General features: G+C 39.6%; 1 protein-coding gene across 2 annotated transcripts in view; it reads left to right on the forward strand.

The window, feature by feature from the left end:
* The window catches only part of MCM9 (minichromosome maintenance 9 homologous recombination repair factor), a 51,015-nt gene extending 35,044 nt beyond the window's left edge, over positions 1-15,971 (forward strand). For both annotated transcript variants that reach the window (XM_040598285.1, XM_040598283.1), the window contains 6 exons: positions 2,376-2,550; positions 4,414-4,616; positions 5,581-5,784; positions 7,236-7,318; positions 12,445-12,590; positions 13,749-15,971. In XM_040598285.1, coding sequence (XP_040454219.1) covers positions 2,376-2,550; positions 4,414-4,616; positions 5,581-5,784; positions 7,236-7,318; positions 12,445-12,590; positions 13,749-15,315 — 2,378 coding nt within the window. In that variant the 3' untranslated portion in view covers positions 15,316-15,971. The remainder of the gene's footprint in view (positions 1-2,375; positions 2,551-4,413; positions 4,617-5,580; positions 5,785-7,235; positions 7,319-12,444; positions 12,591-13,748) is intronic.
* Positions 15,972-16,954: the final 983 nt, after the last annotated feature.

Raw genomic sequence — 16,954 nt, forward strand, 5'->3', positions numbered from 1 at the left:
TTCACTTTTTTTCTGTGCCCAGAGGTGGCAGGTGCGATGCGTTGTGCAGATTTTGCTGGGGCTGGGTGGCGATGGGGTCTTGCTGAAGCCTGGGTCAGGCCTGGGGTGTAGATGGGGGTTTCTGTTTTCGCTTTGCACAGAACAGAAGGGGTTTGGGTCCCTTTAATTTTTTTTTGGAAGCATTTAAAAAAAATATCTGGGTTTTCAGGGCCACCCCGGCTTGGGGCTGTGGGGCTGCATGGGGGTGTTCAACTCCCAAGAGCGTGACCCCCGAGGGGAGAGCTGCACTGTCGGGTCAGCACTGTGGCACTGGCCTGGTGGCCGAAGGCGGCATGCCAGGAGGCGGTATAAGGGCACTTTGCTGGCTGGGGTGCTCCCGGAATAGCGGGCGGTTTGCTGGGGGGGTGCTGGGCACCCCGGGTGCAGACGGGCTGTCTGCACCGGCCTGAGTTCTGCTATGAATCCGCCTCACTGCCGCGGGGCAGGGCGCTCGCAGGAGGGCTGTGTAGTGAGTGGAGCATGTCCTCCACACAGCCATCCTGTGGAGAAGTGATCCCGTTCCTGTGTTTGTAAAGATGGGCTTAGGTAACAGAATAATATGTGAAACAGCATGTATCCCTGTGCAGCAGGAAGCACCGTGAGAAGACCATCATGTGCTGGCAACAAGAGGCCCATGGAGGAAGCCATCTTGTGTGGCAGCAGGAGGCCGTAGGGGAGGCCATCTTGTGGCTGCGACATGCAAGGGATAGGGAGGAGTGACATCGTGCTGCAGCACTGTCACATACCTCATGCTTCTGGGAGTTGAAAGGGGGAGAGGAGAAAGTGCTCGGGGCTCAGGGAGTTGTGTACCCTCAGCACGAAGGAAGATTCTGTGTGGAAATAAGTACATAGCCAGGCTCTAGTACTGTCTGCAGGGAGCCCTTGACTGCAGTGGAGTATGTGCAGCAGGAGGGCGTGTAGGAGCCATCTTTCCACCTGCATGGGAAGGCTGAGCCCTGCTGGCAGGAGCAGAGTGCTGCCAGGTCTGCAGCAAGCCAGAGCACAGCCCTGAGGCACAGAGGCCTCAGCCTTCAGTAAAATTCCAGGGCCATGCACGATTGGGAGAAATGACACTTAGTTTGTATTTACAAAGAAGTGTCATCATCTGATACTTGCCTGATCTGTTGCTTTTTTAATAACATTCTCCACATCTGACAGAAGGCTAGAGGTTATTTTGCATTTTTATAATTCTGCGATATGATTGACTGCTCAAGTTGTTCAGTGTGGAGTCCAGGAAACCAAGCAACATTGGACATGGTGGAGGAGGTTCTTCACAACAGGCTAAAGTGCACGTTATATTATCAGTAAACATACATTTCTGATAACTTTATGCTGGCCATTTGCAAACAAATGGCTGCTGTGGTGAGCTGCACAGTGATGAGAAGGCCTTTGCAGCCTCCCCTCCCTGAACCAAGGGAAGTTAGGCAGGAGGTAGGATTCTTGGGCAGGTTTTGCCATAGCACTCCAGGAGATTTTACACTGGTTGCAGCTTGTCAACCACTAGGATATTTTGAGCTGAACACTGGAGTGAAAAAGGATGACTAAAGATAGAGTAGATTCTGGGGAATGGGGAATAGGGAATAGGGAATAGAATGTTTGAAAGGAGCTGCATATACCTGATAATGAGTGACCATTTTCACAGTTGTGCAGTTTTTGACCTGCTATGTTCCTGGTGTTGTATCATGTGTAGATTTACTGGGAGGTTCCCCCCCCGTGTCCCCCCCCCCCCCCCCCCCGTCCCCCCGTCCCCCATTTTGTCCTTGGGCATCTTTTGATTTCAATTTTTGCTTAATGCTTAGAGCGACTCAAAATCTTATAAAGAAATTTGATTGCCTTAGTTTAAGGCGAGAATTTGTCTCCACTTCCTGGGGCCAGGAATTAAAAGACATTTGAAATAATATTTTTTTTTTCCAAACTGCTTTCCATCTCCAAAATTCTTGTCTGTTTTAGTACTTGATGGGGAGAAGGAGCTGTATGGGTCCATTCCATAATTTTGCGACCTTTGCATTTGCCCTAATCTTCAATTTGATCTGGTGGGTTTAGTCTTCCTACCCTAATCTCTTTCGTTAAGTTAATGAAGTCCTAAAACAAGTCACTATCAAACATGGGAAGCTTAACAGAATCTGCCTCACAGATCTAGGCTAACCTGCTGAACACTAGTGGGACTTCTTAGCAGTTGGTGTAAAGTGAGTTACATGGTAGAGGTACGTGGTGGAGCTAACCTGCTGGTTTGCCTTCTGTCCATGGCACAAGCCAGTGCACTGGGTCCCTTTCTTTCGCTCAAGTGCACTCGGGCATTTTAAGGAAAAGCCTGACTGAAGTAATTGATTCTTCAGGTCTGACAGTGACTGCTGTGAAGGACTTGGGGGAGTGGAACTTGGAAGCTGGAGCACTGGTGCTTGCAGATGGAGGCCTTTGTTGCATTGACGAGTTCAATAGTATCAAAGAACATGACAGAACCAGTATCCATGAAGCGATGGAGCAACAAACTATCAGTGTTGCAAAGGCAGGGTAAGTAGCATGTTAACGTATGTGATAAAAATATTTAAGCTGTTTCCCTTGTACTTAGAAGTTGGAAGGTTTGTCGTGCTGATTAAATATGTCTGTTTTCTTGGATGTACTTAATAGTTTTGTTCTCAGATGTATTCTTAAACTAGATGAGTCAACATTTCAAAGGGCAGTGCACTGGACCAGAGGTTGCAAAGCGATGAGAATAAATACATACCTTTTTCACTGTTGGATTTTCAGTCTAACACTGTACCAGGGCACTTTCCTACAAAAACTTGGTGTTCTTTTTCATGTCCTTTGCGGTGAGTGATCATAATAATCATACGTGAAATAGGAAATTTTGTGAATTTTTTATTGGAACTCAGAAAGCAGGACTTCCTTTTCTAAAATCCAGTAATACTGCATAGTAACAAAATACCAAGAGATTTCCAGGCTGCTGAATTTTATATGTTGGGCATGGCTAAATATAACTCCTGCTTACTTTAAGTTCCTTGCTTTCTTTTTCAAAGTAGAGTGTGTTCAAATCTGCTATTTCCACCCCTGCCACTTTGATCTTTGAGCTCATATCTCGTTCTGTCACTCATATGCAGCTCTTGTCCAGGCCTAAATAATTTCTTGACTGGTATTGCTGAAATCTCAAAAAGCATCTCCCTTTCCATATTCCTTCTTGTTGCAGACAACTCGGTTCCTGCTCCAATCACATCTTGGCTCCTCTTGACTGATCATGTCCGTTCTTTTGTTCTTTATTCTAAGCATCTCCACTGAAGCTCTCTGCCCTTCTTGGCAGGCAGTGGACAGGTAGTGTCGCCCTCGCCTGGATGATCACTAGCCTTTGCCAGTAATGCAGCTGGGGACAAATATTTGGAATCAACATGATCCTGTCCAGGTAGTAAGATAGCAGTGTATTTTAGCTGGGTTCCTTGTTGCAGTTGGTTGGATTTTGTAGACCCCAAAACACAGTTTGCTAACTTGCACATACAGCCTCAGTTGGTCACTTTTAAGGACTACATACAGTGAGGATTTTTTAAGTAGTAACTTAGCACAGATAAGTTAAGCACTTTATTAATTTAAGATCTTATTTTGGTGCAAGGGAGGTAAGTTGGGGTTTTTTCCCATTGGGTATAAGCTAATAGAAAATCTGTGGGCCTTCCTCGCAGTTACAGAACTTTGGACACGAGGCAGCAGTTACTCAGGAGCTGACTAGAAATAGCTCAGTGACAAACCAAAGTTAGAATACTTGTTCTGCTGCCTTAACTAAAAAGATTACATTTGGACTACTAGAATAAAAATAATCTCTCCCCACATCTACAAACACATGCCAGGATAGCATGGTTAAGAGAGGAAAATGGCTATTTCCCTGGAGAAACAGTTGATATGGCTGCTGTCATTGGTTGGTTGGGTTCATATTAATAACATGTTTACTTACAGGAATAAACCATAGGTTTGTATTACATTTTATTTTGCTTTCTTAAAATGTGAATTAAGCTAAAATATTACTTCCAGCATAAAAAAAGTGTTTCTATACTGTATACATCAGAAAAATAATATTTGTTTCTGAAAAATTATGTTGGTGTTCGCCACTTAAGGACCTAGCTGTAATATCAAGGTTACTCATAGCAATATTGCTTAGTTACTTCTGGTAAGCTGATCACTGTCTTTCTGTGTATTTGCTGTTCTCTGACTGAGAAATGCTGTATATATAATAGATACTAATATAATAATTGTGCATATGTTGTTTAGCTCTTATGATCTTTCAAGGTAAGATGTGCTCTTTATAACATAAAGATGTCATAATTTTTAACACTTTGGAATGATTTCCCCCACCCAGTTTAATTCAACCATAATGTTCACCATACTTTTCTCTAGTTTGGTGTGCAAGCTTAATACAAGGACAACTATCCTGGCAGCAACAAACCCAAAAGGCCATTATGACCCAAAGGAGTCTGTCTCTGTCAACATAGCTCTTGGCAGTCCCCTATTGAGCAGATTTGACATGGTCTTAGTATTGTTAGATACAAAGAATGAGGAATGGGACCGCATCATTTCATCCTTCATCTTGCAGAATAAAGGTAAGAGTAGTCTTTTTGTATTATGAGGTGTTTTGTTTGTTTGCTAGGGTTTAATTTCTCCACCTTTCAGTTTAGTTTGAGTCTTGAGTCGCTCATATTAATTAGTGTTGACATTTTTGCTATGGTAGTTTCCTGCGGTATGGTTATTTTTCAAGCAGGAGTAAGATAGAGGACGCTAATTAATTAACAGGGGTGAGCTGAGAACACTGTACTTTTATTCTATGATCATTTACAAGAGATTTTGGCCCAGACCACTCAGTAAATGGATAGTTTCTATATTGCACCTTTGCATTGCTTGATATGCAGATCCTACACACCATGCAGCTGTACATGCTGTTAATGGGAAACTTAATTCAGTCAGACCAAACCTGAGCTGCATGTGCTGCAGGGCTCAAAGAATTGACGGTAGTGTTCCCTATGTGGAGCTATGCTCTGGAATTAGGGAAGGCAGTGTGATTTGATTTTAGCCAGCCCCTTCTCCATCCACTTCAGGAGCATGACTTTGATCCTCATTAGGGAAGAAGTGGTTAGAGGAAGCTTCTTCAGCAAGCTTCCTTCCCTTCCCAAAATGTTTCCCTGCAAAGGATGTTCAGAATATGGCAGGTAGCTTTTGGCTCCTACAAAGTAGGTAAACTGCCAGAGAGAGTACCTATATTCAAGTAGCATTTTACATTTTAATGAATACTAGAGCACATAGTACTGACTGTACCATCTGGTGGGCAGTGAGTCTGACAGCAGTTCTGTTCCAATTACTGGAGGCTTTACTGTGGATTTTGATAGGGGAGGCACTGGATGATGTGTAAAATTCCACACTGAAATTTGACCAAATCCTTGAGGACTAGTATACAGACAACCCAGTATGCCGCAAAAATACAGTAGTGTGTCTTTTATAGTCTATTTAAGAGGAATCCTTAGGAAAAACTTGGTGTCTGTTGTTATTACTGACTAGACAGTTGTAACACAGGTTGCCCAAGCAAATCAGAAAAGCTGTGGAGCATGGAAAAGATGAAAACCTACTTCTGCCTTATAAAAAGCATACAGCCAAAATTGTCTGATGAGAGCAACCTGATCCTTGTACGCTACTATCAAATGCAGCGTCAGAGTGACTGCAGAAACGCTGCCCGAACTACCATTCGCTTATTAGAGAGTTTGATACGCCTTGCAGAAGGTAAGGCTGTGGCAATTTTATTTTTAGTCTAACAATTAACCTTTATAAAATGAATAGATCAGGAGTATAATTATAGCCAGTAAGCAGAGTAGCAGCTTCTCCATAGAGGTAGGGATAGGTGATTATTGTATTGTTTCATCTTTCTAATCTAAGAGACTTGGGGTTCGAGATTTTGAATGTGGGAAAGGATCTTACACTTAGAGTATCAAAATCAGTTTTAATTTTGCCATTCTCACACCCATAATAAAAAAAAAAACCACTGGAAGAAGTCACACTTGAGAGACAAATCTCAGAAGTTATGTATCTTCATGAAAAGCAGTCTCAGGATTCACTTTACTTCATTTGGGTCAAGTATTTGCTTCTATCCTAAAATTAATATAACATCAAAAACAACATCTTTTTTTCCTTCAGTATCAATAATCAAGTCTGTATTTTGCAACATGACTTCAGCATTTCCAACTCTTGAGTTCAAACCGTATTTCATTTATAAGAACAAAAACAGATAAAGCAATAGGTTTCTGTCTTAACAGGATTTTGGTTTATAAAATATATCAAATATTTTCAGGATTAATTTAGAAGAATGGACTGTATTTTTGTATAACAATCGTAAATGGTCTATATGCTTTTATATGCCAGTCAGCAATGTAGTGCTTCCTGCATGAGATGTTTATATTTTGTTTTCCATTTTGGGGGGAATATTATTTAAGTGAAAGACATTCCTAACTTTCAGGGATTCACATGTTATTTTCACATTCAGAGTTTCTTCCATTCTTATGTGTTCACATGACTGGGGCTTTTAGTAGGATTTTGTTCTTTCTAAGTACTGTATAGATTATATTAATTAACCTGCCTTTCTCTGGCTGAATAAGAACTGTGGGTGTTTCCATGGCCAGTTAGGAGGAGACCTTTATGTAGTAAATTATTTGTATTATATCCATTTCCAAAATTAGTTTTGTTTTGCTGACTTAAAAAAGAGAAGAAGAAAAAATAAAGCTATTGTAGAGAAAAGCGTTCTAAATAATACTGAATTTGTGACACAGACCAATTAGAGGAAATCAAATCTCTTCTGACCTATGATGAAAGTTAGACTTAATTTTTTACTTTATGGTCATGACATGTACCTATATAGATAGGGATGTGTCTTATCACACTCTTTGTTGTGATATCCAGGACTTTACAATTTTTAGCTTGAGCATTTTGCTCATTGGAACTGTCACTGTAACTATAATCTGAAAGTCATATTACATTCTTTACTATTAAAACCAAGTCTTCCAATTCCTGTTGAAATTGACACTAAAATCAAAAGGATTATATTCATTTTTAAGTTAGGCCCATACATGACTGTTTGAAGAACTGAAGAAATTTGAAGAAATGTCCTGTCCCTTCTAGTACAAAAAGGTGCTTTTTGACTTTGGTAATGCTTGCTTTCAATACTCATTTATTTTTGATAGCTCATGCCCGGCTGATGTTTAGGGATACTGTGACTTTGGAAGATGCTGTAACTGTGGTATCAGTGATGGAATCTTCTATGCAGGTAAGGTTTCTTGCAGACATTGCCATTGCTGCAATACCACATTTAAGGGATTCAGTTTATCATGTAGATACACGTCAGCTCCTTTCATCTCTTTGGAGAAGGTTTCATGGACTCATGGAAAGTAGGTCATCAGAGACCTTGATAAATCATTTTTTGTCCTTCTTGATTTATTAAAATCCTTAAACAGAGATTATGTTGGAAGAAGGGTTCGCCGGAGTCAAGAAGACGCTCAATATGAGTTATGCATCTTGCTCAACTTTATTAGTTTCTAACACTACTGATATAGAACCAATACACATGCATATTCGTAAAGCAGAAATATAATTGGTTAGTAGTCTCTAAACACGTGCAGTTCTCACACCCCTAATTATCATGACTAAAATAAGCATTCTATCCATGTAGCTAATTGTGTTGCTGTGCTTCAGCCTTGTAGTTTGTTACTCCCTATTTTCCCATACCGGTCCCTATCTTTCTTGGCCCTGCACCTGCTTTCCCAGCAGCTGTATCTTGTTACAGCCACGGCCTGTTGGCACAACAGAATTACTTGGTCTCAGGATTCAAGAATAGCTCAAGGCTACCTTTCTTGTTAACTTCAGCACAGCAACTTCAGTACAATTCTGATTACAGGCCTATTCTAATACCAGGCCTGGATTGTGCAGATCTTCAGAGATTCTAAGGCCATGCTTCTGCAGCCATTCTTCTACAAGATTATACTGAAAAGTCAGGATCAGTGGTAAGGCCTGGTACTGGTTTTTTATAGACACTGCAGTCTAAGTGAAGTTTTGGCATACTATTGACTTTTGGTAGTCTACATTTTAAAGACCTCCTGAGGCAGATACTGTCTCCATATTGCTGTGTTTAGTAGTCTCTGATGGGTGTTTCTTCCGTATTACCTTGTCACTCATTAACTAGGCATGAGAGAACCAAAGCATTTTTTTGAAGCAGGTTTCAAACAGTTGCCAAGACCTACACTTTTATTTTGCCATTAGATCCGTTTAAAATACGTTGGTGGTGATACTAAAACTCAGAGCTTTTAGAAGACTTAATTTTACTTTGATAAACCTTAACATTCCAAAGCTTTGGTTGCACTGAAAATTGTGTATTCACATTATCACATGGATTTGTGTAATGTTTCTATATAAAAAGGCATTGAAAAATGTGGAAGGCTAGATTTTGCGTTAACATTATTAGGGTGTTGAATGTAAAGAACAAACAACACATTTAGAATTAATAAAAGGAATGTGAATCTGATAGAAGCTTTTTTTAAATGGAAATGTGGAAAATAATATAGATGCTATTACATCAGACAGAACACTTTGAAGGGAAATAAATCTTCATGCTTTGGAGTATAGCAAAAATTATCATAAGCAGATTATATGAAGTTTTATGCACCGGGGGTTTTAGCACATCTGAACTATTTGGTTTTGACTCAGTCAGAGATGGTGTACTGTACTGCACAGATAACTGGTCTTAGCCAAAATGGCATTTCCTATGTTTCTGTATAGGCTGATGTGACTTTATTCAATTTAAAACAATTTTATGTAGTACCTGATAGCTCAGTGGACCTGAAAGACCTTTGCAGGAGTAGATTTAGTCCTTTTTCAGACATATAGCTCTTCCATATAGATGCACAAAGTTACATATGGCAGGTGGGAACTTGCGATGTCCCTTGTTCTTTCAGTGAGGGTTGATAGACTAATTGCAGTTTATGCCATGGATAATCTACTGCAGAGTCTTGCAAATGGAATTTGTCTCAAAAATACTACAGGGCCTGACCTTATTAAGTAGCAAAAGATTATTTCGCTGTCTGCTGCAATTCATCTTGCACTGTTTTGAAAAGCTCAGCTTTTCAATGACAGTGCTGCACCTAAGTTAAATTAAGAAACTGTACTAATATATCCAGTTGAAACAGCAGAATATATCACAGAAATGTTCATTAACTATAATTAAACCTGTAATTAACTATATGGGAACTTGATGGGACAGTGATTTCAAAGCAGTATGGTTTTGGATATAAGAGATCTGAAATTGTCAGCTTTTTTCCATAATGACAAGAAGTGGAATATATGTATATAATAGTAATGAAAGTGTATTATCATCTGTATATCTCTCTACTTCATCATCAGCATGAATAAATGTAAAAGAATTGTTTTAACTATGGTCACTTTTTCATATATAAACAGACCTGCCTTCAAGGGCAGCAGTTTGCATAACGAGTATCTATTTAATAAGTCAGTGAGAAATTTGCCTGAATTTTGACTGCAGAAGACTTACCTGGGAGTAGTTGGTATGCTCATCATATTTGCTCCACTCTTCACTTACAAGCAAGTAGGCAAATGTGTTCATTTTTGCTAGGGATCTGCTATTTAAGGCCAAATTTTACTTTCCTCCTGGAAAGTATAAATTAATCACTGGAACAGTTTCTTTTTGAAGCAAGTGATTTATTTGTTTTATTAAAAAAACCTCAGAAGTAACATGCAAAAGTTTATTTTCAGAAAATGATTCCTTCTAAAAATATATATATATATAATGTTTTTCCTGCCTGTCAGTCTTTAGAATGAGGCTGTAAATGGGGAAGTACCAGTGCCATTCTTGAAGGACTAGCTGCCACCTTTCAGCTCAGCAAACGCTGTCTTCGACACTGTCTTTGAAGTCTTTGCAGCTTGTACAAAAAGTCATATTCTTGCCAGTATATGATCAAACTTCACAGATCTGAGGTCAGTGTTCAAATATTTTTTTTGAGCCCTCTCCTCATTGTGTGAAGGAGGACTATCCTATTTTCATCACCAGCCTAGGTTGTTGAGATTCTTAGTTTGTCCTCTAACTCACCTTTATTTTTCTCTTTCCTACTTTGTCTTTGTGATCATATTCTAACCCCCCCAACCCGCCCTTGATCTTTTCTTTGCCTCATTTCCTCTTTGTTAGCATTGTCTCCCTCCTTCTCTTGGTCACGTTTCCAGCCTTGTTTTGTTTCCTTTCCAATCTCTGTCCTTTTACTCCCTTTTCACATTTTGTCTTCCCATCCTTAGGCACTTTTACACCCTTCCTTTGCACTAACTTTCCCTGGAGTACTTTCTTTTTGCTCTCTCTATTCTAGATCCCCTGCTCTCAGTTCCACATACAGCTGCCTTCCTCTACTCAAAAAGAGATCTCAGAGTCTCAGAGTGCCAGATATCTCAGAGACGGCACAGGAGTGAAACTTCACAGATATCTTAAATTCAGTCCCAATCCCACTTATAATTCACACACACACGCACAAAAGAACATTTAAAAGAAGCTCATTGTGATGGCCAAGTAATGCATTGGAAAGTCATTGAGGGCAAGATATAATTGTACTCCCTGGGTGTGTATCTCAAGATACATAATGGTGTATTCCTTTTTTTTTTTTCTCCATTGGATCCATAGGTCACAGGTTGGCAGTACTCAAGCCAAAAGCAACTATCCTTTATCAGTGTTTTGCTCAATGTTTTGTTTATTACCTGCTGTTCTAAAGATAGAATTCTCAATTTCTTCATGTGTTTTTTTGTGGAACTCATCTCCAGAGTATTTGAGTATTTCAGAAATAACCAATTCACTTATCTTCACACACTCCTTGAGAAGTGGTGGGATGGTGCTACTCCTGTTCTGTGATCTGGAGCTGAATTATGCATGATCCATAAGAAAATGTCCACTGGAGCATATCCCATGAGAGATGGGTAGGGCTCCAGTTTCAGAGTAGGAGCACTTTTGAGTGTTTGAGCACATTTCCTGTTGACTGCAGTTTCCTTCTGTGCACACACCACGTCAGGATTCCAGTTGCAGATTTGCCTTTCAAAACCTTTGCTTAACTGGCTCATTCTGAATCGAAAGAACTGGAACTTAGTGTCAGAGACACTAAGCTGCTTTTAACTGTCCTAACCAAGAGACTGGGATTTCCTTCGTACTGTCCCTGCCTCATTAACTATGAACCTTCCAGTCCTTGAAACAAATATGGCAGAGAGGTTCTGCAACAGCCTCTGCCATGACTACAGACTAATGTTACTAGGTGGAACAGATCTATGATATTTCCGAAGTGATAAAAAAAATCCAAGTGGTAGTAGCTTCAATAGGATGCATTAATGGTTGCATGGGCAGCCTTAGTTTTAGCACTGTGTAGTTTTAGAGGGCTTTAATTAGCCACCAGAATGATGTTTTTTCAATGTAAAATTATATATTTTTAATACTAAATGTTAAAATTTCAAAATGGAAAACCCAGAAATTGCCACAAATGAAAACATGTGGTTCACATGATGTCATATTTGGCAATTTCTGGTCCTAGAGACTCCGCTGACTTTTGCTGTTGCTCTCATGGCACTTGCTCTGCATCTTGTTCATTAGTTGTATTGAGCTTTATAGATCAGACAGGAGCTGTAAATGCTGGCTAATCTGTGGCAAAATAGAGGGTTTGTGGTAGATTGTTGTTGTTTCTTCTAAAGAGCAACAAACTACAGAGCTATTCTAGATGATTTGTTGTGGAACAAATCCGTTTGTGCAGATGCTCTCTTCCAAATAAAAACTACTTCATTTTCACAAGGGACAGCAAAATTGCCCCAGATTAAAATCACTTGCTCTCTGGGATTATTCCTGAATAGTTAGTTACTCTTAAAGTGCTATTCAGAAATATTTTTGCCTGTCAATTTACCCTGTATTCACAAGCCTTAATACCCAGGTCTTTCAATTTAAATAATTAGGCAAAGCTAATGAAAACTTTTAGCAGTTAGAACTTCAGTTACAGAAGTTGCTCATATGGGCGGAATTTTTACAAGGTATTTGGAAAATTTCTTTAATAGTGATTTCCATTTTTGGTAATGGTGTTCTCAAGCCTTAAGTAGACTTTCCATTTTTTGTATAAATAAAAATAAACCCGTATGAGTAAACTGCAAACTTAATCATAATTGTTTTATCTGTACAAGCAAGTTTGCCTTTGTGAGCAGATCTAATGGGATTATTTGTGTGAATACAGTTACTCAGTAAATATGTGCTGCCTTAAGCTTTAAAATATCTATGGCAGAATTGTGTATAAAGTGGTCTCTGCTGTTTAAATTTGGTGCTGAATAATAAAGATCGCTTCATTATTTATTTTTTTTTAAATCTCTTTGGTGACATAGGGGGGTGCGCTTCTCGGAGGCATCAATGCCTTACACACCTCATTTCCTGAAAATCCAATGGCACAGTACCGAACACAGTGTGAACTCATATTGGAGCTACTGGGACTGCAAGATCTTCTGCAGAAAGAGCTACAAAGACTTGACAGGTTATCATACACAAAGTAACAAAATAATTCAATAGTGGAAAAGAATTGTTTCACAATAATGTCTGGAGGGAGTCTACAAATAGTATCTGACATTGGGAAGGGACTTGTTCTTTAGAGGACATGGATGAGCAGGGAGATTGTTTTGAAGTAGCCCTCTTTAAAAACAACCTATTCTGTCTGAATTAGACAGCTTCTCCCATGCATTCCCCCTAAACTATATTTCAATAAACAAGCATGTGTCTTTTAGCCCTTCTTGATAAGTGAGATAATTTCTGCTACTTTCCATCAAAATTTTAAGAATAAGCATATTAGTAAATAATTATAATAATGGTTCTAAAACACATGTAAATACAGTGGTTTCTCTCTCATATAGCAGAGGAACTGTTTGTAATGCATAGGAATCATTTTACCTACACTAATGCAGTCACTTTAGGGATAGAATGTGGCTGCTCTTCGGTCATGGTTAGAAGCACTATTTAGCGAAACATGGAATGCTATCATCTCCCTTGGAAATTATATGTTTAGGTACAATAGACAGAGTACCAGCTATACTGAGATTGGAAAGTTCCCTCATTCTAGCACCTCTGTTGTTTTGGAGGGCCCTGAGAATATTAATAGCTGCAGACTGATAAGTTTTATATGTTTCTGAGATGCTTTCACTCTGTCATGTGGAGGTTTTGATGTGTTAAGTGCATGGTGATTGTAAGAGAAAACCACCAGCAACCACTATGCCAAGTAATACCTAGATCTTCCATACTGATAACTCGTTTGAGGCTTTGCATTGGTCAAAATAAAATCTAATGAGGTTCCTGTTCTAGATATACTTGCAAAATATGTAATTCCTAAGAGACTCTAGCATTAGTGCAAAGCTATTTGTTTGGTGGGGTTTTTTCTGATTGGTTTCCCAAGGAAATGAAATTTATGTGGTTGTTTTCTCTGTCCATCTGCCTGTCTTCTCTTGGGAACACTGAATTCTGCCACACTGTAGAAGGTGCTGAAAGATCACAGACTGCAACACCAGCTTTCAGAGCTGTATGTGAAACTTAGTAACAACCTTTTTGTAGCTTTTCACCGTTCATACATATTAAGGATGACTAATGCAATAATGAAAGAAAATGAAAAATAAGTTACTATTACTTTTTTTTTTTTCATTCATAGATTACAAAAGGAAAATTCATGCCAGCTGCAGCCTGAAGAGAGGAGTTTCAGTACTACTACAAGATGCTTGGACAAGGAGGTATTGGGACAGTCAAAGCAAATGTCTCAGTCAGAACCTCCCAGTCAACAAGACAATAACTCCAGGCCACAGCCTGCTTTGCCTGAAGGCAACTGTGAAGGTGATACACATCTAGAACCCTTGCGCAACCCAGCACATGGTAATAACCAAAATACAAACCACTTGATTAAACATAGTAAGAGAGGTGATAATGGAAGCCTGGCATGGTTTGATAGCCTGGGAGAGAGCAACACTGATGCTGAAGAAACTTTTCAGAAAGAGCCTCCAGTGCCCAAGATATCTCCAAATAACTTGGCTTCGAAAACCCTTTGTAAAACATTCTGTTCTGAAGAAAGCAGTGCTTGCATACCGAGGAGGGGAAATGGAATGAAAGAGTCATTAGCAGCTGTCAATCTACATGCTCCTTTGGAACAAGACAAAATTTCCAAGAGAAGCAGGAAAAGAACTGAAGAACACAACTCTTTTCCCTCAGAAGCAAATATTCAAGACCCAGCATCACCAAGTGCTAGTGTGCCGGATTCAGTTACGCAACGGGTTTCTAAAAGCTGGCAGAGACTGCACACAGAGAAATCACATGGATTCTTTACAAGTACACAGGACCCCGAGGCAAATGCCGTTCCTTCAGTATTACCCAGGTCTGGCCTGTCAGATCTTTCAAGTGATGCAGATTCTGTGCTAGTGGAGGAAAAGAACAGTGTATCTGTAGCAGCAAAAACTGCAACAATTTCCATGAGGAAACAAAGTAAAGGTCAAACAGTGAAGGAAAAAAAGGTTGTAAGTTCCCATGAGCCAGAAATCCTTGACAGCGAAAGTCCTCCAGCAGCTAAACTAGCTAAATTTTCTTTCAGACCAAGGACAAAACTTGATCATTCTTCAGAGAAGAAAAATGAAGAATTTTCTCTTTTTCAGAGTGAAACTATTTTTAAGCCTGGAGAGCACCTCCTGGGAGAGCAGCTACCAGAAGAATGCTGCCCCCCTGAGAAATGCAAGATGACATTGACTCGCTTAGGAAAAAATAGTTTGGAAAAACAATCAATTGATAATAAAGGGAGAGAAAAGCAACGGAGTCAGGCCTTAGGGAAAGACATCAGAGGAAGTGTAACAGTGCTCTCTGATGTCACTTTTCATGCTGTGCCATCTCCACCCACTGAAAAGAAAAGGGAGGGAGAGGAGAAGCTTGGTGACCCAGGCATAGGGAAGGTGCACTCCAGTACATTAGTCAAACTGTCAACATTCTCCTTTGCATCACATCCTAAGTCAAAATTAGAAACCTCACCTACCATTAACATTGACACTAACAAGGAAAGCCATAGCCCATTGCTGAAGGTGCATGTGAGCAATCCTAGCGGAAGGAAGAGTTTTGCGCTGGGAAATGCTAGTAAAGCCAGTGTGGTCACACAAAAATCTCTCTTCTCCATAGCAGAGCTAGATGATGCTACATTAGATTTTGACTGGAATGAAGAGGTTAGGAAAAATCCAAGCACCTAACATGTATCCTACCCATTACTTAACATGCAGCTCTTCTGAGTCTCCATCCTTCTGTAGGTCATATCTGTAGTTTACAAAGCATTTAAAAACAATCATCTTGGACCTCTGTTGATGCCCATGAGCATACTTCCTTTAAGTCCCATATACCTTTAGGTAAGCTAAGGACTGCATAGACTTCAGGCCTGAATATGGCTTTCGGTTTTCTAAACTCTTCCCAAGACCACTTATATCAGTTGATTCTGATTGACCTGATGTAACCTGAAAACTTGTGTGGTTATGTTCATATACCCAGTGTATAGTGAATCTTGCAGATGAGCAGGCTTAATTGACTGTTATCCTTTATTTCATGTAACAGTTAGAACTATGTGATTCAGATTGTCCTTCCAAATGACTATGCCACTTTACACAAATGGTGATGCTAAAGCCATGTCATTATATTTTGTTCATCTATGTATGCTGTTTGTCTCAGCATAGTTAGCAATATTGTGATTTATCATCATGCTATGGTAGGTATTTCTGTATTATCGGTATCATGACAATTTTGCTGCATCTTTGGTTACTGTGCTTCTTGTCACAGTGCTGATGTTGAAGACATGGATCAAGAGCTTTTTGTTTCTGTTTTTTTAATTTCAGTTTTAAATACACTGCTTAAAGTATCTGTGTCTGTCTTCTCAGTAATTTTATCAAAACCCAGCTTTGTAATAAACATACAGTTCTCCACTGCAGAGACAACAAATTTCAGGTGATTGAATGGGAGTCCTCAGTAACCAGGGTCACTTTAATGTAGGCGTGAAGCTACACTTCAAACCTAACATCATGGTGAAGAGCTACCCTAGTGTAGCTTGATTCTGACTCAAATAATGTTTACTTGACTATTTTAATTGTGATTAGAGTTTTACTGCATCTGATATGCAGTTCATCTTCTGTAGCATGCTGCATCTGATGTCATTCATTTATCTAATGGGAAATTAATCTACTAATGCATTATGTGTTTACAGAGAAAGGTAAGCCTTAAATTTCTTTCAGTGACTTGTCTGGTATGTTTCTTCTGTGTTTGAATTCTCCACAGAATATTCTTGTTATTACCTGCAAGGTAAACAGAGAATGGAGTGGTTGCTTACAGCACAATAAATCCTTTGGGAGGCTTGGTAGCGCAAACAAGATCGGATTCTCTCTTGACTAGCTTAAATTTAGAAGTAGCTCCCTTGAAACCAGGTAAGTTAAAATACTGCAAAATTTCAGAGAATGAGGGAGTGTGAGGCCCAAGTATTTCAGTGTCTTACAGTGAAATCATGACAACAGTAATTACAGTCGTTGGCTTACTGTTAAGAGAAAATGACAGAAACTTTACTGTCCAGACTGACTGTGTGGTAGTTCCTCCACTGGAAACATGACATCAGTCAGTAGAAGTGGAATATATCCACCTCCTTCCCAGAGCAAGACCCTGTTCCTTCTCACAAAGACCTATGCCAGGATGAGAGTGACCCACACTCTTGATCCTACTGCCCATGTGCCCTGGTTTCAGCTGGGTTAGAGTTAATTTTCTTCTTAGTAGCTGGTGCAGTGCTGTGCTTTGGCTTTGGTGTGAGAACAATGTTGATAGGACACAGATGTTTTTAGCTTTTGCTAGGTAAAGTTT

The sequence above is a fragment of the Falco naumanni genome, chromosome 6, assembly GCF_017639655.2.
Source record: "Falco naumanni isolate bFalNau1 chromosome 6, bFalNau1.pat, whole genome shotgun sequence".
In the NCBI taxonomy this organism is placed as follows: Eukaryota; Metazoa; Chordata; class Aves; order Falconiformes; family Falconidae; genus Falco; species Falco naumanni.